General features: G+C 37.9%; 1 protein-coding gene and 1 long non-coding RNA gene across 6 annotated transcripts in view; one reads left to right on the top strand and one right to left on the bottom strand.

Moving 5' to 3' along the window:
- Window positions 1–23,874, top strand: part of SBF2 (SET binding factor 2) — a 496,673-nt gene that overhangs the window by 454,055 nt on the left and 18,744 nt on the right. For all 4 annotated transcript variants that reach the window (XM_027563255.1, XM_027563254.1, XM_027563253.1 and 1 more), the window contains 4 exons: window positions 309–493; window positions 5,475–5,651; window positions 7,857–7,958; window positions 8,664–8,849. In XM_027563255.1, coding sequence (XP_027419056.1) covers window positions 309–493; window positions 5,475–5,651; window positions 7,857–7,958; window positions 8,664–8,849 — 650 coding nt within the window. The remainder of the gene's footprint in view (window positions 1–308; window positions 494–5,474; window positions 5,652–7,856; window positions 7,959–8,663; window positions 8,850–23,874) is intronic.
- Window positions 8,879–23,874, bottom strand: part of LOC113905669 — a 57,823-nt gene continuing 42,827 nt past the window's right edge. For both annotated transcript variants that reach the window (XR_003514701.1, XR_003514700.1), the window contains exon 2: window positions 8,879–8,994. This is a non-coding gene — a long non-coding RNA (uncharacterized LOC113905669). The remainder of the gene's footprint in view (window positions 8,995–23,874) is intronic.

The following is a 23,874-nucleotide window of genomic DNA, read 5'->3' as shown; positions in this document are numbered from 1 at the left end:
CATTTTTTTTTCCTAGAGTCAGTGTACTCTATTTATGATCTCAGTATGTAAATACTGAATTTACATCAGTATGCAAAAATAGAATTGACTTGGGTGATTTCTTAGATTCCTCTGAGCCAAATGATTTTTGAAATGCTGTGTTGAATAATGCTTATATGATGCAGATGACCAATATGAAATGTGATTACTTAGATGAATTAATTTGCTATTACCTCTAAAACCGTACCCGCAGAGCATGCATCTTTTTCCCTATCCAATGGCATTCTCACATCAGATTATCTCACTCAACTGTTTTGACTTTTGTGAAGGTGTTTGGGCAAGTCTTCGCTCTAGCACTCGCCTGATCAGCTCTCCAACATCCTTCATTGATGTTGGCGCCCGGCTGGCAGGCAAGGATCACTCGACCTCCTTCAGTAACAGCACTTACCTGCAAAACCAGCTCTTGAAACGTCAAGCAACCCTTTACATATTTGGTGAGAAGTCACAGCTAAGGGTAAGATTTCTTTTTCTCACTTAGAAACTTCATGGATACAGGAAGGCAGCTTCTAAAACTCATTTCATAAACCAATTTTCCTAGAATTTTTTTTTTCCAGCTTGGATTCTTAACCTAGAGTTAATAATCTCAAAAAAATTAGCTCATGAATATGTTTACATATGTATGTCTGCCTGTACTTAAGTAGGAGATACATATGCATATACACACATGCATATTTTACCCGTGAAAAAAGTGTTTATAATCATTTTTTTTTTCTTTTATTGAAGTATAGTTGATTACAATGTTGTTAACTCCTATTTTACAGCAAAGTAATCTGGTTACACATAATGTATACATTCTTTTTTTAATATTCTTTTCCATTATGGTTTATCATAAGATACTTTTTTAAATTGGAGGATAATTGCTTGGGGCTTCCCTGGTGACTCAGATGATATAGAATCCACCTGCAATGCAGGAGACCCAGGTTCAATCCCTAGGTTGGGAGGATCCCCTGGAGGGCATGGCAACCCACTGCAGTATTCTTGCCTGGAGAAGCCCTATGGACAGTGGAGCCTGGCAGGCTACAGTCCACAGGGTCATAAAGAGTCAAACATGACTGAGCCACTAAGCTCAGCACATACATATATATATTCTTTTTTTAATATTCTTTTCCATTATGGTTTATCATAGGATATTTTTAATTGGAGGATAATTGCTTTACAATGTTGAGTTAGTTTCTGCTGTACAACACCATGAATCAGATATAAGCATATACATATTCTTTCCCTCTTGAGCCTCCCTCCGCCCCTCTAGGTCACCATAGAGCACCACGCTGATGTCCCCATTACACACAGCTTCCCGCTAGCTAGCTGTTTTTCACGTGGTAGTATATATATGTCGATCCTCCTCTCTCAATTCATCCTCCTTCTCCTTCCCCTCTGTGTCCACAAGCCCATTCTCTATGTCTGTGTCTCTATTCCTGTCCTGCAAACAGGTTCTTCAGAAACATTTTCTAGATGGATATATATGCATTAATATACAATATTTTACTCTTTCTGACTTACTTCGCACTGTATGACAGAGGCTGGGTTCATCCACATCACTACAAATGACCCAATTTTGTTCCTTTTAGTGGCTGAGTAATATTCTTTATTGTTAATTATTCTTTATTTATTAATTATTATTATATTCTTTATTGTTAATGGGTAAAGAACTTGTAGTACATAATCATTTTGAAAATCAGCGTAAACATCAAGACTATTAGGGAGTATACATTTAAAAAAAGAAGAAAGAAGTCTATTCAGGCTGTGGTTTTCCACTCTGTCAGTTCAGCTTCCAGAATCTGTGCCCATGGCAAAACAGATGTTTCTATTCTTCGTAAACCTATTGATAAAGCATAGGAAGGAAGAAGAGTGGAAAGAGGAGTATGGCACTGCATATGGAAGCAAGGGAAGGCCAAGGTTGTACTTCTTAGGTTACATTTTTTAAGATTCCTCAAGGCTATATACAGAGACACATGTCCTCTAAGACATGTCAGAAAATGTAAAATATTAATTAGCTGCTAATCAACTTTATTCTTACTTTTCAGTTATTATGCTAAAGAGCTTCACTGTGCTCAAGTCCTCTAAATTGTAAAGACAGTCTCCATCTCCAAAAGCAACATTAATTCTTCTGGATTTAATGTTTTGCAATTCACACATTACAAAATAAATTTCATCATTACTGACAGGTGTGTGGGAAATAAAAAAGTGCTTGTTAATTAAGAAATCCTCTCAAGTTTAGTCCAGGGCTGCAGTGAGCACTGGACAATCTAGGCAGACCTTCAGTTGAACTGAAGAATGGAGGCTGCGAGTAGGATCCCTCAGGCTTGGTCCAAAGGACGCCAGAGCCTGAGTCAGCTCCTCTGTGGCAATCTGGCTGGCACTTCTCCCGCTGCCTGGACTGCCGTAGTCACTTAGTCTCCAGGCTTTAGGGTAGAATGAAACTGCTGGGTAACGCTCAGTTTTTAAATATGCACATGTGTCTTCTGATACAGCAGGTAATCTTATGTCCAGAAAATAACTGGGACACTTTTCAACAGTAGCCCAGGGAGGCCTGCACAGCCTCTTTGGCACCAGTGTCTTTCCCAGAGCACAGACTTCTCACACTTAAGCACACCGCTTATTTATTTATGATCTGAGTCACTCCCCAAAGTTTGTCTCCTGAATGCACATCTCTACCATTCCCTTTGCACATCAGTCTTCAGATAAGCTGTGTGATCAGGCATATACAAGTAAGAAAGACTGGCCAAATAGACCCTTCCTTTCTTCCCTCCCTTCTCTCTTTCATCAATACAATATTATATTTAAAAAGCATAATTCCATAATCCCAAACATAATTTATGGCACATTAGTTATGAGCATTTTCGTGTGTTCCATTCACGTGTTTTTATTGAACTCCGTCTGTAGACTGGGTGCATGCGTTTGATGTGTGCCTCAGTCTAGGCAGCACAGTGCTGCCTGGTTACAGCTCCACACCTTCTTCTCCCAGCAAAAGCAAACACAGGAAACCAATAAGTGAGAGTGACTTACTCTAAATAATCTGGAATTGGCTTTATTTACCATTTTTAATTCATATACTTTTAATATCTTGGTGACAAATTCCTTATAATCTAACAGTGTGTCTCAACACTATGGTTGATAACTCCTGCTTTATAAGGTAAGTATGAAAGTGTTATTCTGTCAGTCATGTCCAACTCTTTGTGACCCCATGGACTATAGCCCGCCAGGCTCCTCTCTCTTTGGAATTCTTCAAGTAAGAATACTGGAGTGGGTTGCCATTCCCTTCCTTCTCCAAGGATCAAACCTGGGTCTCCTGCATCGCAGGCAGATTATTTAATTATTTAATCTTCCCTGGTCTGAGCCACCAGGGAAGCCTCTTAAGGTAAGTATACCTGCCTCAAGTGTAGATGGGAAATAGAAAAGAATCTAGTTGTCCTGAAAAATAAACTATTTTTTATGTATTAGAAGTTGTTTTTTTGTACTTTATATAACACACCATTGTAAATCAATTTAGTATACTTCAATAAAAAGTTTAAAAAATAGATAACAAAAAAAGACCTGCCATACAGCACAGGGAACTTACTCAGGAATATAAATGTTCAAATATCTTGGTAAATATATCTGGATTATAATAAATGTTTTGAATTGTATATAACTTTTAAAGTAAAGCAAAAAGGTTAAAAAAACTTGACAATGTGACTGAAATTTTTACACATAGATGATAAATCCAAAATATCCAACAATTTGGAAAATTATCCAATGATTGAAATAATTATGAAGTCTATTATATTATACAACATCGAAACATGTTATGACTTGAGATAAAGAATCTAGCAGTATGAGAACAAGAGTTCCTTTCTGTTTTTCTTTATCATCTATATGTAAAATCACAGTAGCATACAGCTTTTTTATTTTTTTTTTTATTGAGATACAATACAATCCACTAGAGGATTTTTCCTACATTTTAGATTATTTCTTTAGGGTAGCTCCCTAAACATGGAATTACTAAGACAAAGAAACTTTTTTTCTTAATATATGTTGGAAATGCTCTTTAAAGGAAAAAAAAAAAACTTGGGAATTTTTGCTTTTTATTTGGAAACTTTTATAGGCCTTTTAAAAACACTCTAACCAGTATAAAACATGAAATGGACCCTATATGTAATCTTTGGCAGCAATTTTGCTTAGTTGTGATAAAGTACAAATAACATAAAACTTACTGTCTTAACATACATACACACTTTAGTGGTGCTAATCACATTCACGTTATTGTATAGTCAGTCTTCAGAAAACAGATGATCCAGTTTCGAGTAATTTGGGCAGGATATGAAGAAAGTGAAAAGAACATGAGAAAATTCATTCATTCTTTGCCATAAGAAGCTGGAGAACTTTTAAATCTTCAGAAGTAGGCAACTAGATTATCAGAATAAACTATTACAGTGAGCCATCAATTTAGCGTTCTTTAGTTAATATTGAAAACTCACCTGGAAAAACTCCATGTGGATTAAAAGTACAAAAATTCCATATGAATTTTTGTTTGAGTAAAAGTACTCAAATAAATATAGATTGAAATATATGTCATATTGAGTGGGAAAAATTGTCCAAAAGTTAGAAATCAACAAAGCCTCTCGTTTTACTGTATATCATTTTTTTTATTATTGGCTTTAAAAGAATAACTACAATATTAGTAGTCTTAGGACAGTGAGACAGTGAGTTCTATTTCCTTCTCCATGTTTATCTCTGTTTTTTCGTTTTCACAGTGGCTGTGTTGTACTTGCATAATAAGAAACAAATGTGTATGTCTATAAACTTTAAGTTGTAGAGCTTTGGAGCCTCAATAGCATATTACCTTTTAATTGTAATGCACATCTTAGGGAGATTTAGTTTACAGTTTGGGATTAGTCATGCATCATTGGTTCCTCTTTAGACTTCCAGGTTCATGGCCTTATAAGAAAGTGAAAGTCACTCAGTTGTGTTCGACTCTTTGCGACCCCGTGGACTGTAGCTTGTCACCCCTCCCTGTCCATGGGATTTTCCAGGCAAGAGTACTGGAGTGGGTTGCCATTTCCTTCTCCAGAGGATCTTCCTGACCCAGGGATCAAACCCGGGTCTCCCACATTGTAGGCAGACACTTTACCGTCTGAGCCACCAGGGAAGTCCTCATGGTTTTTTAAGTGACTTCTATTTGGTGCTATAAGCTCCAGCAAATAAATTCCAGTCTACAAGTAGCCTCTTCAAGTTTCAGAGTGAGAAGTCAAGTCAAACCACTACATCTTACTGAATATCTCTTTCCAGCAATACTGACGCATTAGCCACATAAGATTGACCTTCTTGACCCATTGCAGCCCCTGCAGCTCCTTGGCCTCAACTGACTATATATTATTAAGTATTTCCCTGTTGAGAACATTGTTCTTTTACCTGTTACACTTCATCTGCTTAATTCTCTGCATCTTCATCCACAGAACTTCAAGTTAGAATTTGCTTTAAATTGTGAGTTTGTTCCTGTTGAGTATCATGACATCCGACAAGTGAAAGCCAGTTTCAAAAAGCTGATGAGGGCTTGTGTTCCAAGTGCCATCCCTACTGACTCAGAAGTGACCTTCCTAAGAGCCCTGGGAGACTCTGAGTGGTTCCCACAGGTAATATTTGGAGCAGCTTGTTTTCTAACTCAAGGAAAGAGAGTCCCAAGGGGATATACAAAATTGATATTTGAGGAAAAGGATATTGTATTCCCCACTCCCTGACACTCTCTCCCCTTCTCGTGTGTCATCTGTAAAGGCCTTTCAGTGCCAGGGCACCACGTGATGCAGGAGGTGCAGGGCTGGAATTCTTCATCCTGGGTTTTTCTCTGTTACTGAAATTTGGTCTCCATAGGATGCTAAGAAAGATTATTTTTAGGTGGAAACTTTTTGATACGTAACAAATATAATCAACATGTATTTATAAGGCTTCTGGTCTGTCATTGTCAATGGTGATAATCCAGGACAGAACGTGACTTCTATGTGGCTCCAAGGGCCTTTTCCTTTCTCACTTTCTTTTTGTCTCTACCTGTTCCATCTCTCTGGATTTTGGATTCATCCCCCAAACAGCCCATCAAAGGCACACTGGATGCCCTGAAGCCTTCTTAAGGTTTAGGAAAAACCACTTATCCTTCCCTCAGCTAAGTCAGTCTTGTGATGTTTTCAATTGAACTCCTATCGAGAAATTAAGGAAATAGGTATGCCAGCACATAACCCACATGTCTTCCAAACCACAGAAAGAACGGTATTTATGACATGCATGTTTCAGACACTGATGCAGACATTTGGCCAAGAGCCTCTCTGCAGTACAGCCTTGTCTTTGGGCCCTCGTGCTTGTCCATTACTCCTTCTCCCCCCACAGGAGTGCACATCCCCTCTCTCCCTTGTCTACATCAACCTCCAAGTCTCCGACCTCTTTTTTCCCCCCTTCCTCGCTTGAGGAAAATGGATTGTTTCCAAAAGTACATGGGACTAAAAAGGGGAAAAAAAAAAAGCCAGAAAATGATGTAAGTACCCAGGGCAGTGACTATTCTCAAGGTACTTAAACTCCAGGAAAACAGCCACATATATACTTAGCTATAAATCTGTATGAGACTGTGTTAATTACTGTTAAGGCAATTCAGGATACTTTGAAGTAGCCATGGAAGCTGAGCAATCAGTACTCCCTTCTGTTCCTAAGCTATGAGCCCCAGCCCCAAAATGTTCCCACCACTGAACCTATCCATCTGTTTCTGCTATTCTGCATTCTGCTCCTTACTTCATGGTGGATCCATATCAGAAATTAGTGACTAAAAACAATGGAAAACATTGTCCCACTTGGGATATTGGCAATTTAAAAGTTAACTTAGAGCAAATGCTAACTAAGCCCAGGAGAATTCAGGCCTGCTAATAGTTGTGTTATAGGAACTTTTGGGTGAGGAGCTTCCTGTTCCTGGAGGGGATACGTGCCTTGTTCCTGTTTCCAAAATAGCCTAGCTCTTTAAAATATGTTGGTGGGGGTGTTTAAATTCCAAGTTGGATTCATTCTCCAAATTATGTCATGAGGCTTAAAAAAATTTTTTTTAAATCAGAATGTTACACATTTAGTTTTGAGATCTATATGCTCTGCTCACAACCTAATTGTTCATTAGGGACTTTGAGTCAGTTGGCTTGCCTCAAAAAGCTGAGCACAAATGCAAGTTTTCTTCTCATTTAATACACAGTACAAATACTTAAGTGTACGATTCACATTTGATAGAAGCAAAATCTTTTATAATTTCTCTAGGGAGATGCATTTTATATATATTCTGTAATATTTTTCTTTCTCCTAAGATTTTTGGTATGGATATTTTCTCTAGTGTGAGGTTTTTAAAATTTTTCAAGTGTACAGTTCAGTTAAAATGAAAAAAGTGAAAAATACTTTTTAGTATATTTACAAAGTTGTGCAGCCCTCTGAGATAAAACATACTACATCATATAATAAGAAATTTTAAATCCAATAACTGTATTGCAAGGGCCACTTAAAACCTGTCTTTGCCACTCCATAGAATTATAATAGCTCTTCGGCTTTGAGGGGAATCTTAGGAGCTCAATTTATTTCATTATGTATCACTTGAACACATTGTTTTAAATTGTGTCATTGTTTAATCTTAATTTTGATGAAGAGTTTTAATTGTTTAAAATTTATATGGTTCTTTCAAGTATTTTATCCCTAACTTGTTTGATTATCTAATCAAGTATTTTATCCCTAACTTGTTTGATTATCTAAGGTTGATGGCAGGTGTGTCTGTCCTTGGTGCTCAGAAAGCACTTGGTCTAAATGTGGCCTCTGTTCCTTTTTCTTAGCTTCATAGGATACTGCAGCTGGCTGTGGTTGTTTCAGAAGTACTTGAGAATGGTTCCTCAGTTTTGGTGTGTTTGGAAGAAGGCTGGGACATCACTGCACAAGTAAATTATTAAACCATATTTTCTGATGGTTGTATATTTGTATTTCAATTGAATTATTTTAAAATTCTGCAGGTGAATCTTTTGTATAATGACTAATGTGTTTATGGGCAGAGAAGGTACTCTGTTAAACACCACCTGGTATTCATCAAAAAGCTCTGTGCCAGGAGTTCCTAGGCCCTCCATAGCCTGAGCGCGCTGACTCAAGTCATCAGGCTCCACAGAGCATCACCACAGATGTACCATGCAAGCGTGACCAGCCGTGTAGTTCACAGACCATCTTTCTTGCATTTTTTCAGTTCTTTCTCTGGTTCTGTTAGCCCCTTCTTTACTCACGCCAAAGTATGAGTATGAGTATGATCCACAGGAAAACGTTAGTCTACATCTCCCAGAAGGTGTAGGTTTGAATTGAGCCTCTGACCTTGTTGATTAACCTAGGAAAAAGCCAGTCAGCAAACTGGCCAGACAAGGATTAAATTCTTAATTCTCTGTAGAAAAATGTAACCAAAATGAATTTGAGTCTTACTTTTTAATGGAAAGCTTGCAGAATTAATACAGTTAGTTGTCCTGGACAGGTTAGTGAACAAATTTGCCATCCAGATACTTTGCTTGTAGAGTAAGCGGTCATCAAAATGAAGTGCTTTGTCTTAGCAACAGGAACTTTTCAGGACTGAAAGTAATGAAGTATCCAACCTGCTTGTGCCCTAGGTGACCTCCCTGGTTCAGTTACTCAGTGATCCCTTTTATAGGACGCTTGAAGGCTTCCGGATGCTGGTCGAAAAAGAGTGGCTCTCTTTTGGTCATAAATTCAGTCAGCGGAGCAGCTTGACCCTCAGCTGTCAGGGCAGTGGTTTCACTCCGGTCTTCCTACAGTTCTTAGATTGTGTACACCAGGTAAGTAGAGCAAGTTTAAATCAACTAGATACGAAAGAAAGACCAGAAGTAGCATTTATTGAGTATTGCATTGCTGTGCCAGGCATCTTTATGTCACAACTCATGGACTCAGCCATAGACCTGATGAAATCTCAGCGGTAGATTTCTGGAAATGGAAGAGAAAAAGAACTGGTTGGTTTCTTCTTTTTTAGTTTTTGTTTATTTATTTACGGCTGTGCTGGGTTTTCATTGCTGCACAGGCTGTCTCTGGTTGCAACAAGCAGGGGTTATTCTCTAGTTACGGCGAGCAGCCTTCTCATTGCAGTGGCTTCTCGTGTTGCAAGCCTGTGTTGTAGAGTGCTAGGGCCTCAGTAGCTGCAGCACACAGGCTTCATTACCCTGAAGCATGTGGAATCTTCCCAGACCAGGGATCAAACCCACGTCCCATTCATTGGCAGGCGAATTCTTAATCACTGAACTGCCAGGGAAGTTCAAACTAGTTGGTTTCTGAAATTAAGACAGCTGAGCTGGTTGTTGAGCTTGATCCCAAGTGAAGGGGTTATTCTTGTTTAGTCACTAAGTCATGTCCTACTCTTTTGCAACCCCATGGACGATAGCCTTCCAGGCTCCTCCGTCCATGGGATTTCCCAGGCAAGAATACTGGAGTGGGTTGCCAATTTCTTCTCCAGGGATTTCCCAACCTGGGGATCAAACCCACATCTCCTGCATGGCAGGTGGGTTCTTTACCACTGAGCCACCAGGGAAGCCCCAAGTGAAGGGATCAGCACTCTAAATTATCACCTACCAAGAAGAGGAACAAACTTGGGCTTATTCTCTAAGAAGATCTGGTCTAGTGTAGAATAGCAAAAATCTCTAGATGATGGTGGGGCTTGAAATCCTACACGTGATCTTCCCAGCTGGGGAAAACCCTACCTCGTGCCTGAGAATTTAGGAGAGGTAGAGCCTAACCCTTGAGAAAGAATTCGGGCCTGACCAGGCAAGCCTCTGGGGTTGAAAACAATGGCTGAGTTCCACTGGGTGACATAATCATCACTAATCAAAGACCCAGACAGAAACAAAGGTATGTAATGCAGTCAAATCCAGTGGAACAGGGAGATGTGCATGTTCGGCTCCCTCCTACCTTCGTCTCAGGATTGGGCTTGAGAACTGGATGGCACTGAGTTTGCAGGTTGAAGGTGTTGGCGCCAGTGGCTAAATTGGCCTGGGAAGAACAAGGTTCGTGCTTTCATCTGTGTTTCATCAACAGTGAATGGGTTCTGACATGTCACACATATTTGTCAAAATGGTGAACCTCTTTGAAATTGAAATACCTTGGCCTCAAGTATGTATTGAAAGGAAAAGTAAAAATATTTTTAGGAACCAGTTTTGGAACTAGGTCATCTTATGTATGGTTGTGTTTTGATTTGTATTCTATTAATCACTTCACCAGCTTTATCAATTCACTTTATATTTTTAAAAATTTATTTAAAGTGTATAATTCAGTAGTTTTTAGTATGTTCATAGACTTGTACAACTACCACAAGCAATTTCAGATTGTTTTATCACCCGATAAACAAACTCCATACACATTAGCAGTGACTTGTACACCACCTCCACCTGGATGCCATTCCCAGCATACACACACACTGGAGGTTGTGTTTTTGATTGCTCCACAGCTTTTTAAAGACCTACTGAATAATTTTAATTGATTTGAGCAGCATCTGGAGAAGCTGGCCGCAAGGTTGAGCTTATGCTTTTAAACTCTTTGTAGCAAATGATCTATTTGCTTCCTGTTGGAATATTAGCCTTTTGATTTGGATTCCTTTCAGCAAATAGATGAAGGAGAAGTATGAAGCCCATTGTCTGTGAAACAGAAAACCTAACTGAGACCAAGAGATGTGCAGGCATCTCTTCTCACTTCTGGACAGGTGAAGGCATACACGTTCTTCATGAAACACTTAACTCACACTTACTATGCTAACCGAGTGCACCAGGCTGTTTCCTGCCTCCCTGTCTGCCTCCCACCCCCTTGCAGTCATTGCTAATACTTCTTGACCACTTACTATTATGCCAGGCACTGTTCTCAGCACTACATTTCATGATTCTTTCTAGGTAATCCTTGAACCTTTTCGAGGCCTCTTCTTTTGTATTCTAACAAACCATCTACAGACTTCCTTGATAGCATCTATACACTAGCATCCATCTATTAATAAATGCATATGGCCTTCTACTGAGAATTCTTGGGAGCAGGGTCTGTATCATATTAGTCTTCATATCCCTAATATCTAATTATAATTTCAGTCTCTGGAGTGTAGTACACCCTCAGTACATAAGTACAACGAATGAATACATGAAAATTGGAATGACCACCTGGTTCAGCCTTATTCAGGCCCTCGTTACCCTTCATCAGGACCATCTCAGATATCCTAAGTACAATTGCTAGTAAAATCTTCTGAATGCTCAGATATGATACTGTTATCCTCTTTTACAAAAATCTTTAAAGCAGACAGAAACTTTCATTGGCTCTGTGTCATAAAGAATTACTCACAACCAACTTGAATATAATACTGTCAAAAATCACTTGAAAGGTTTTTAAGGCTCCTTACTGGATGTCTGTGTTGTCTCAGTAAGTACTCTCAATCAGTTTTACCCCTGCATTGAAATAATATCACTGTTTATTCACTTGAATACTAGATGAAGCAACTGACTGTCTTTTAATGTCTTTGGCATATAAAAATGTGTATCTTTAACAATTAAAGTCACAGTCTTCATAATGTGGTGTTCACACTTAAAGAACATGTAGGGATTAAAAAAGCACAATAGAAAAAAAAATCAATAAAACCAAGTGCTGGTTCTTTGAAAGGGTAAACAAAATCGACAAACTTCTGGCCTGGCTCACCAAAAAGAGAGAAAACCCCTCAAAAAAAACAAAATAAGAAATGAAGAAGGAGAAATCTCAGCTGATACCACAGAAATACAAAGACCGTAAGCAAATACTATGAATGATTATATGCCAACAAATTTGACAAGCTAAGAAGAAAATGAACAACTTCTAGAAACATTGTTGTTGTTTTTTGTCACTAAGTCTTGTCTGACTCATTTTGCAACCCCATGGACTGTAGCCCACCAGGCTCCCCTGTCCATGGGGTTTCCCAGGCAAGAATACTGAAGTGGGTTGCCACTTCCTTCTCCAGGAGATCTTTTTGACCTAGGGATCAAACCTGTGTCTCCTGTATTCTTTACCATAGACCCACCAGGGAAGCCCTCTAGAAGCATAAAACTCACCAAAATTGAATCAAGAAGAAATAGATAATTTGAACAGAATGGTCACTAGAAGTGAAAGAACCTGTAATTAAAAAAAAAAAAACTCCCTACATACAAAAGTCTAGGACAAGATGGCTTCACAGGTGAATTCTACCAAATATACAAAAAACTTATACTGATTTCTTCTGAAACTCTTACAAAAGTTTGAAGAGGAGGGAACAGTCCCAAAGACATTATATGAAGCCACCATTAGTTACCCTGATACCACTAAAAAAGAAAATTACAGGCCAATATCTTTGGTGAATATAGATGTAGAAATTCTCAACAAATGTTAGCAAACTAGATCCAACAACACAGAGAAAAAAAGATGATACACCTTCTTCATTTGAGATTCATCCCAAGCTTACAAAAATGGTTCAACATATGCAAATCAGTGTGACGCATCACATTACAAAGACAATCAAAAACCACATGATCATCTCAGTAGATGCAGAGAAACCATTTGGCAAAATTCAACATCCATTCATGATAAAAACTTTTACTGAAGTGAGTTACAGTGGACATATCGCAACATAATAAAAGCTATTTATGACAAACCCATAGCCAATATAATACTCAACAGTGAAAAGCTAAAATCTGGAACAAGGATGCCCACTCACACTCTTATTCAACATAGTATTGGAAGTCCTAGCCACAGCAATCATACAAGAAAAATAAAAGGTATCCAAATTGAAAGGAAGAGGTAAAATTGTCACTATATGCAGATGATGTGGTACTATGTATAGAAAACACTACAGACACCATACAAAAACTACTAGATCTAATAAATTCAGCAAAGTAGCAGGATACAAGACTAACATTCAGAAATTGGTTGTATTTCTTTACACTAACAATAAATATCAGAAAGGTAGTGTAAAAAATAATTTTTTAAACTGCACCCCCTTAAAAAAAAAATTACTAGGAATTAACCAGACAAAGGAGATGAAAGACTTATACACTGAGAACTGTAAAATATTAATAAAGGAAATTTAAAGAGGCTTCACAGAAATAGAAAGATATCCTGTGCTCTTGAATTGGAAGAATTAATATTGTTTAAATGGCAGTACTACTCAAAGCAATCTACAAAAGTAATACAATCCCTATCAAATTACCCATGACATTTTTCACAGAACTAGAATAAGTAATCCTAAAATTTGTGTGGAATCATAAAAGATCTAGAATTGCCAAAGTAATTCTGAGGGGAAAAAGACAAAGTAGGAAGCCTAACTGTCCCAGATTTCAGATAATACTACAAAGCTACATTAATCAAAATTGTGATATTGGTACAAAAACAGACATATAGATCAATGGAATAGAATAGAGAGCCCAGGAATAAATCCACACACCTACCTACCGTCAGTTAATCTTTGACAAAGGAAGCACGCTGCATGTAAATCAGTGGAGTTAGAACACACCCTTATACCATACACAAAAATAAACTCAAAATGGCTTAAAGATTTAACCATAACACCATAAAAATCCTAGAAGAGAGCATTGATAAAACATTCTCTGACATAAACTGTACTGTTGTTTTCTTAGGTCAGTCTCTCAAGTCAATAGAAATAAAAATAAACAAATGCGACCTAATCAAACTTACAAGCTTTTGCACAGCAAAGGAAACCATAAAAAAAAAAAAGGCAGGGGGGAGGGCAACCTACTGAATGGGAGAAAATATTTGCAAATGATGTGAACAACAGGGTTTAATCTCCACAATATACAAACAGCTCATATGACTCAACAACAAAAATAAACAGCCCAATGGAAAAATGGGCAGAAGACCTTAATAGACATATTTCTTCAAAGAAGATATACAGATGGCCAGTAGGCACATGAAAAGATGCTCAACATTGCTAATCATTAGAGAAATGCAAATCAAAACTGAAATGAGATAACCACCTTCACCCGTCACACCAGCCACCATTAAAGTCCCCAAATGACAAATGGTGGCGAGGGTGTGGAGAAAAGGGGACTTTCCTGCACTGTTGGTGGAAGTGCAAGTTGGTGCAGCCACTGTGGAAACAATGTGGAAGTTCATCAGAAACCTAAAACCAGAATTAGCATATGATCAGTAATCCCACTCCTGGGCATATACCTGGGCAAAACTATAATTCAAGAAGATACATGCACCCCTAAATTCATAGCAGCACAATCCACAATAGCCAGGACATGGAAACAACCTAAATGTGAATGGATAGGAGTTGGTGATGGACAGGGAGGCCTGGCGTGCTGCGATTCATGGGGTCGCAAAGAGTCGGACACGACTGAGCGACTGATCTGATCTGAAAGATGTGGTACATAACATACAATGAAATACTACTTAGCCATAAAAAAGAATGAAATAATGCCATTTACAGCAACATGGATGCAACTAGAGATTATTATACTAAGCATGTCAGCAAGAGAAAGACAGGTACCATGTGGTGTCACTTATGTGTGAAATCTGAAATACGGCACAAATGAGCTTATCTACAAGACAGAAATAGACTCAGTCATAGAAATAAAACTTGCGGTTGCAAGAAAGGTGTGGGGAGGAAGAAGGGTAGATTGAGAGTTCGGAATTGGTCAGTGCAAACTATGACATTTAGAATGAATAAATGACAAAGTCCTATCGTATATAGCACAGAAAACTATATTCAGTCTCCCAGGATAAAACGTAATGGAAAAGGATATTTTTTAAAAATATACTTCAATGAGAGGAGTGGCAGGTAAAGTCACTCATGCAGACTTTTTTAAATAAGAATTAAACTGAACCCATGTCAAGTTTTGGGGGGTTGTTTTTTTTTTTTTTTTGGCCACACTACACAGCTTGCAGGAATCTTAGTCCCCTGACCAGGGGTGAACCCAGGCCCTCAGCACTGACAGTGCAGAGTACTAACCACTGAGCCACCAGGGCATTCCCCCATCAAGCTTTTCTTACATAAGAATTACACTGAGAATAGGCCGTTTGTTTATAAGCTTCTTTAAGATATTATCCATAGGCATTTGAAAATATCCATATTTTTGTTTTCACATTTTTATCCTAAAATTAATTTTTTTCAGCTAAAATGAAAGTTTGTAATGGTTCCTTTTTTCCAACATGTTGAAGTTACATCCTCAGATTTCACAGCATGAAATAAAGTTTAAAATAAGTAAGTTTAGGGACTTCCCTGGTGGCCCAGTGGCTAAAACTCTGCATTCACAATGCAGGGGGCCTGGGTTCTATCCCTGGTTGGGGAACTAGATCCCACAGGCCACAACTAAGACCCAATGCAGCCAAATAAATATTTAAAAATAAAATAAGTAAATTTAACTTCTGCTTCCACAATAAGGGATTAAGACTCTAAAGACAGCTCTCCCCTACCCCCACCACCAAAGCATAATTGTAAACTTAGACATGGGGAAAGGAAACATTTCAACAAATGGTAATGGAATAACTGGATATCTGTATAGAAAACTATGAACCCCGAATTCTTACATCATTCACAGAAATTTGCCTGAAATGGATCATTGACCTAAATTGCTAAAGGAAATTTTTCAAGTAGAAAATAAATGATAAAAGAAGGAATCTTGGGATATCAGGAAGGAAAAAAAGAACAACAGAAAGTAAAATGTGGGTAAAGAATTGATGCTTTTGAACTGTGGTGTTGGAGAAGACTCTTGAGAATCCCTTGGACTGCAAGGAGATCCAACCAGTCCATTTTGAAGATCAGCCCTGGGATTTCTTTGGAGGGGATGATGCTGAAGCTGAAACTCCAGTGCTTTGGCCACCTCATGCGAAGAGTTGACTCACTGGAAAAGACTCTGATGCTGGGAGGGATTGGGGGCAGGAGGAGAAGGGGACGACAAAGAATGAGATGGCTGGATGGCATCACTGACTCAATGGATGTGAGTCTGAGTGAACTCTGGGGGTTGGTGATGGACAGGGAGGCCTGGCGTGCTGCAATTCATGGGGTCGCAAAGAGTCGGACACGACTGAGTGACTGAACTGAACTGAAACACAGTATACTTTTCTCTTGAGTTCCCTAAGTTATTCTTGAAGCAAAAATTATAACACTATTTGATGTTCCCAATATAGGTAGAGGAAATAGTTAAGACAACTGGAAATGGAGGAGCACAAAGGGATGTGAAGGCAAGTAAGGTTTCTACACTTCACTGAAGCTGGTAAAATACCAACACCGGTTGACCATAACAATATATGTAGTGTAATATCTAGAACAACCACTACAAAAGCTATATAAGGATATACTCTCAAAAACACTATAGATAAGTCAAAATGGAATTCTAAAAAATGTTCAAGTAATCCATATAAGGCAGGAAAATAAACAAAGGAAAAAAAAATATAGAACTGAAGACAAAACGTAAAGTGACAGACTTCAGCCTTAACACATCAATAATTGCATTAAATGGAGACAGTCTAAACATAACATGACCTAACACATGCTTTTTATAGGAAACTCAGCTCAAATATGAAAGTATCGTTATAGAAGTTTTATTTATAATAGCCAGAAATTGCAGGGGAGAGGGGACGAAATGTCTTAAAATAGGTAAGTGGCTAAACAGACTGTGGTACATCCACACCACAGAATACTGCTCAGCAATAAAAAGGGGTGAGCTGCTGATAACAGGCAACAATATGAATGGATCTCAAGAGCATGATGTTGAGTAAGCAGTCTCAAATGGTCACACACTATGATTCCATTAGCATAACATTTTCAAAAATGACAAAATTATAGAGATTAATTATTGATTGTGAGGGTGTGGAGATAGTGGGGAGAAGAGAATAGGTATGACTATAAAAGGGTATCATGAAAAACCATTATCCATCAGCTGGTGAACAGATGAACTGAGTCTGGTATATGCTTACAGTGGAATATTAATCAGCAAGCAAAGGGAATGAAATAATACAACATGGACGTGTCAAAAGCATGGTCCATGAAAAAAGAGAAATCTCATCACAAGGAGAATTTGGTTTTCTTCTTATTTTCTCTGTATGAGATGGTAGATGTGAGCTAAATACATTGTGGTGATCATTTCATGATGTATGTAAGTCAGACAACCACGCTCTGTGCCTTAAACCTTTACAGTGATGTGTACCAACTATTTCTCATTAAAACCAGGGAGAAAAATAGGTTAAAAAGACTACGGACTACACACTCTTATGCTTAGAGGATATCCTACAAAAGGCAAAATAGTGGTTGAAAAATAGATCGGTGGTCGCCTGGAACCGGCGGTCAGGGCAGGGAGTCAGCTCCCAAAGGGCATGAGCAAGCTTCGGAGGGTGAGGGAACTATTCTGCATCCTCATCGTGGTGGCGGTTACACCACCACAATTACACAAACGTGTGACCAAAACGAGTCAACCTGTATGCTTAAAATAGGAAAATTTTAACTATATTTAAAGTGTACTTCAATGAACCTGAAAAAAAAATATTTTAAATAGTAACTCCAACCTGTCAGTAAACTGGAGTTCTAAAAAAAGACAACAACTGCTCTCTAGTTTCTCTAAAGAAAAACTTGCCAATGTGATACCCAGAGCAATCTTATAAACCTGGCTGCCTGCTTTCTGGAAGTTCGGCAGGAAATAGGCCCAGGGAAATCCCAGTGAAGTATGCAGGTTTTTACTTTTTCCATACATTGTCAGTCTCATCATTAATATACTTGTGCACAGGTGTCCCCAAGTCCAGAACTTACCAAGTTTGGTTTTTCAAGACAACAAACCTCTAGTCTCTTGCCTGCAAGAAGGTAGTCACATGACTTCATGGGGTAGGAAAGGACCCTGGAAGTCTTGGCACTGCCTCTCTAGACTTACAACTGTTCTTATTTTTTGCCCCGATTTCACCCCTTTATGGGCTTTCCTGGTGGCTCAGACAGTAAGAATCTGCCTGCAATGCAGGAGACCCGGGTTCAGTCCCTGGATCAGGAAGATCTCCTGGAGAAGGGAATGACAACTCTCTCCAGTATTCTTGCCTGGAGAATTCCGTGGAAAAAGGAGCCTCGTGAGCTACAATCCATGGGGTAGCAAAGAGTCCAACACGACTGAGCAACCCCATAAAGGGGGTAACACTTACCCCTTTATAGCACTTGGGCTTCTGAGACTTTTTGGGTTTACAGAGCAAACTCTCACTTTTCAAATCATTTTCATCCTACAGGCATTCTAGTATAGCTTCTTATCTTCTGTCATTTTCTGCTATTCTTAAATTTTCCATCTTTCAGAATTTTCTTGATCTTCTCCCGTCTCCTGCTCCCTTTCTCCCCACCTCCTTTTCGACTTTGTACCTTTTAAAAATCCCTTTTCTTTACTTGAGGGAGAGTTGCTAGGGGATGTGTCTGTGTGTCTGAACTTGGCTTCAGTTAAACACACTATTAAAGGTGTTAAACACCCACATTCACCTTGCAGAGCTCTGCATACCTAAATATTCGCGTCAGCAAAAGAATCCACTCACAAGCAGAGTCATAGAGTATTCTCATATAAGACACACTGTCCTCACAGATGGGAATATCATTGTGTCCCAAGTATAATAATAATTACTTGAAATGTAATGCTTGTATTTTATTGTTGGGGTGGGATGAGTTGAACGGAAGCATGTTGGAAAGTAACCTGTGTTCTACAAGTACCTCTTTCGTGGGGTAACCAAACCAACTCAACATAAACGAAAATGAAGTATGAATTACATCTGTTACCTTTAGAATTCATTACAGCAGATGCTCAAACTGTGTATTGTTAAGTTAGATAAAGTAACATGGGGCATATGTTTAATTTTTGGAACTTTCTTATTTTACACAAGAGTTAAAATGCAAATATTCTGTATAAACCAGTCAGTTCTGAAATTGAAAACAAAAGTTGACTTAATGAAAGCTCAATTACTTGCAGGTGAGTGCTTCACAGGATCCAAAGACCCTTTAGTATGATTTCAAATCTGGTTGTACCATGTTTAAAAAAAAAAACAATTAAAATATAAATTTTTAAAAATTTGTCTGAACCCTCAACTTAGTACCCTAACATAATTACCTGAGTGCAGGCAAGTCATGGCAAAGTGAGTATATGACATTAATTGCAGTATTTAAAGAATGTTTGGCTGTGATAGTTTTGGTGAAGTAGATTATTTTGTGCTGAAAGGGATTATATATTCATTCAAAAACAGGGGACTGTAGTTAACAGATAGTGCTTTTGATTCTTGCTGACTTAATTATATGGTAGTGTTTCCTCATCTCTTACATACTGGTTTTAGGCATTAGAAAATGCCTTCTTGGAATACCTTTCAAGTGAACACTAACGCTCTACATGACTCTCCTTTGCCAGACAGTTCGAATTAGTGCTATCCTCAGTCTCTCAGGAGCACAAAACAGAGCCAGGCCCAAGAACATTTTAAAAAATAAGTGCAAAATTATGCAGCAGCAAGCGAAACTTTCCCAGGTGGAATGTGTCCACTGCTTATTAACCGTTTGTAACACACTGGATGCCAAAAGGACGTATGCTTAGACTTGCCCATTAGTGCTAATAGAGTTACAAAGAAAACAGATGAAGCACTGATCTTAAATTAGAACTGCCTCATCATATAAAAAGCCATTGTTTACGCCAGTATATCCAGGTGTCAGATGAATTATAAATGCTGGATCACTGTTTCATAATAGCAACATCTGGCAGATTTTTTTGTTGCTTCTAAAAGAAATTGGCTTAGCTCTGATGATATCATTACAGGATGCTTCCTTTTCTTAAAATAGTTGAACCAAACTTAGAAGGAAAACACATCCAAAAAATTTGTTTTAATTACCTAAAATTTCTTTCTAAAAGTAAGGGGGAAAAATACATAAAGTATGAATTTGAAAACATGACATGTCGGAAAGCATCTCCTTTATTCCAGCATTAGATTAAATCTTCGAGTGCATCTTAGGACTTTCTCATTATTTCCTACTTGGAGAAAAACAAGTAACAGTTATAACTTTGCCTTTGAAGTTTATTCAGTTTGTAAATTGACTCACTCTGTCTGACTTTATGATAGGATTCTCCTCACAGTTATCACATGCCAGCACTATGCCAGCACTATGCTAGGTCCTATTCCAAAGAGAAAAGCTATTTGCCTTTCAGAGATGTGAGCTTTCCCTTGAGTACATATTTGAGCAGCTAAGCTGCCCCCTCACATAGGTCAGTTACTCTAAAATGTATCCATGAGTATTGGCAAAATAACTGCATTTAATGGATTCATGGTATATTCAAGAGTTTTAGTGTCTGCCTGCTTCCCAGTCAACTCAAAACTGGCAAAACTGGCATACTCTAAGTTGTTTTATAACAAAGCAATTGCACGTTAAAAGCTTTTAATGTTTGAGCCCATAAAGTACGTTTGAGTTTGCATATTAGTCTCATTTACTAATTTTTGATCTTTAACAAATTATTTAACCTCTTTGTACTTCAGTTTCTTTATATATGTTTATATATATATATATATATATATATCTCAGAAGGATTAAAAATCTTATGTGAAATGATTGGCACAGAAGGTATACAGTTAATGTTTGTTAAATCTTAATCTGTGAAATAACAAAAACTAGTATTAGCTACCTGTTTTTTCTAGGGTGTGTCTAGTATACTCATAATTTTTAAAATGTTGATACCATTAAATACAGGTTCTCTTGTAGCTTAATATTTGTAATTCCTGAAATAAAATCCAATTTTAACATATTACATTTTATTCCCAAAATGTTGACTTTTCCTGGGATTTGAGTCATAGCTTATTTTTATGAGTCTTTAAATTTTACAAAGTACTTAATGGCATATGGGCAAAAAGTAAAACCCTATAAATTCATATTTCTCCAGATTCCATTTCATATTCTCTTCTTATAAATAAGTGAAATTGGCAGGTTTTAGTACTTAATGAAAAATAAAACCAAAAATACCTCAAACAGCTTAGTCCTAATATTTTAAATCTGTATATATTTTTTCTCTTTATCAAGATAAATACAAAATTGTTTTGAACAACAGAATCCAAATGATGATTGAAAGAGGCCTAAAACTCTGTTCATCAGCATATTTGGGGAAATGCTCACATAGAATTAATTTATAGCCTGAGATGCCTATCATTCCCAGTTCTGCATAATACAGTACAGCTAAATTTATTTGAAGCAGACTTGCCTTTAGGCAAGTCATAGCCAACAATAAAGAAAACTAATGAAACCAAAAGCTTTTCTTTGAAAAGATCAGTAAAATTAATAAACCTCTAGCCAGACTGAAAGGAAAAAAAAACACAAATTACCAGTATTAGCAATGAAGAAGATGACATCCCTACAGATTCTATAGATAGTAAAGGCAGCATAAGGGAATATTGTGAACAATTTTGCATCAGAAAATTAAAAATTTAGTTCAAATGGACAGATTCTTTGAAAGACACAAACTATCCCACTCACTCGAGAACAGATATATAACCTGAATAGGCCTGTGTCTAGTAAAGAAATTGAAATTGTAGTCAAAAGCTTTCCACGTAGAAAGATGGCTTCAGGCCTCAGTGACTTAACTGGCAAATTCTACCAAGTATTTAAGGAAGTAAAATTCGTTCCATCATGCCCTACTCTTTGTGACCCCATGGACTATATAGTCCATGGAACTCTCCAGTCCAGAATACTGGAGTAGGTAGCCTTTCCCTTCTCCAGGGATCTTCCCAACCCAGGGGTCGAACCCAGGTCCTCCTGGATTGCAGGCAGATCCTTTACCAGCTGAGCCACAAGGGAAGCCAAGAATTCTGGAATGGGTAACCTATTCTTTCTCCAGTGGATCTTTCCAACTGGGAATTGAACCAGGGTCTCCTGCATTGCAGGCAGATTCCTTACCAACTGAGCTAACAGAGAAGCCAGGGAAGAAATAATAGCAATTCTACAAAAACTCTTCCAGAAAATTTAAGCAAAAAGCCACTCAGTGTATGAGGCCAGCATTACCTTGGTCTGACAAAGAAAAATGGAAACTATAGATCAGTATCTCTGATGGTCATAGATTCAAATTTTCTAAACAGAATTTCAGCAAATCAAATTCAACAATATATTTTAAAAGTGACATACCATGGTCTGCTGCTGCTACTGCTAAGTCGCTTCAGTCGTGTCCGACTCTGTGCGACCCCATAGACTGCAGCCCACCAGGCTTCCCTGTCCCTGAGATTCTCCAGGCAAGAACACTGGAGTGGGTTGCCATTTCCTTCTCCAGTGCAGGAAAGTGAAAAGTGAAAGGAAAGTCGCTCAGTCGTGTCCGACTCTTCGTGACCCCATGGACTGCAGCCCACCAGGCTCCTCCATCCATGGATTTTCCAGGCAAGAGTACTGGAGTGGAGTGCCATTGCCTTCTCTGATACCATGGTCAAATGGGGTTTATTCTAGGAATGCAGTCAGTTTCACACTTGAAATCAATTAGTGTAACTCACCATATTAAGGAACTAGGACTTCCCTAGTGGTCCAGTGATTGAGAATCTGCCTGCTAGTGCAGGGCACACAAGTTCGATCTCTGGTCTGGGGAGATCCCACATGCCAAAGGGCAACTAAGCCAGTGCACCACAACTCCTGAGCCCATGTTGCAGAGTCTGAGTGCCACAGCTACTAAAGCCTGCAAGCCTAGACCCCATGCTCTACAAGAGAAGCCACCACGATGAGAAGCCTGCATACTTCAACAAGAGTAGCCCCCACTCACCGTAACCAGAGAAAGCCTGTGCACAGCAACGAAGACCCAGTGCAGCTAAAAAACATATTAAGGGACTAAAAAAAAAAAAAAAAAAAACCCATACAATCATTTCCATAGATGCAGAGAAAAAGCTGACAAAATATAAAATCCCTTCCTTATGAAAATTCTCAGAAATTCTCTTAAACTATAAACAGTATAAAAAACAAAAAAACCCACAGCTAATATCATACTTAATAGTGAAAGATTGAATGCTTTCCTCCTAAGATGAGGAACAAGATGTGAATGCCTGCTTCACCACTTCTATTCAACATTGTACTAAACTTAATAGCCATGCAGTAAGGCGAGAAAATAATAATAAAGACACCCACGTTAGAAAGGAAGAAGTAAAACTAGCTTTATTCGCAAACAACGTGATTATCTATGGACTCTACCTCCAAAAAAAGAAAAATGATACTAAAATAAATGAGTTTAGCAAAGCTGCAGAATACATGCTCAATATACAAAAATCAATGTTAGCAATAAACCATAGGAAAATTGAAATTTAAAAATACTGCTATTTACCACAGTATCAAAAAAATGAAAGAAATCTAGCAAAATACATTAAAGACCTAGACACAAACTATAAAATATTACTAAGAGAAAACAAAAAGAAAATATTTACTAAATAAATCAAGAAATACCTGTTGTTCATGGACCAGAAAACTTGATGTTAAAATATCAGTTTCCCCAAATTAAAGATTCAATGTAATCATAATAAAACTCCTAGGATGCTACTTTGTAGAAACTGGCAAACTTAATTCAATTAAATCCATATGGAAAGGCAAAGGATCTAGAATAGCCAAAACAACTTTGAAAAAGAACAAAATTGGGGGACTAACATTATCTGATTTTATTATAATGCTGTAGTAATCAAAACAGGATAATTGGTATAAAGACAGACAAATAGATCAACGTAACAGAATAGACAGTCCAGAAATAGTTCCATATATATATATGATATATGGACAACTGATTTTTTACAAAGATGCAAAACTAATAGGTAAATATATCACTTATTTGTGGAATCGAAAATATGATAACAATAACATACTCACAAAACAGAAACCGATTC

Source organism: Bos indicus x Bos taurus, chromosome 15 (genome assembly GCF_003369695.1).
Source record: "Bos indicus x Bos taurus breed Angus x Brahman F1 hybrid chromosome 15, Bos_hybrid_MaternalHap_v2.0, whole genome shotgun sequence".
Classification (NCBI taxonomy): domain Eukaryota; kingdom Metazoa; phylum Chordata; class Mammalia; order Artiodactyla; family Bovidae; genus Bos; species Bos indicus x Bos taurus.
The sequence above is the reverse complement of the archived record's forward strand: the minus strand, read 5'-3'. Positions and strand labels throughout refer to the sequence as shown.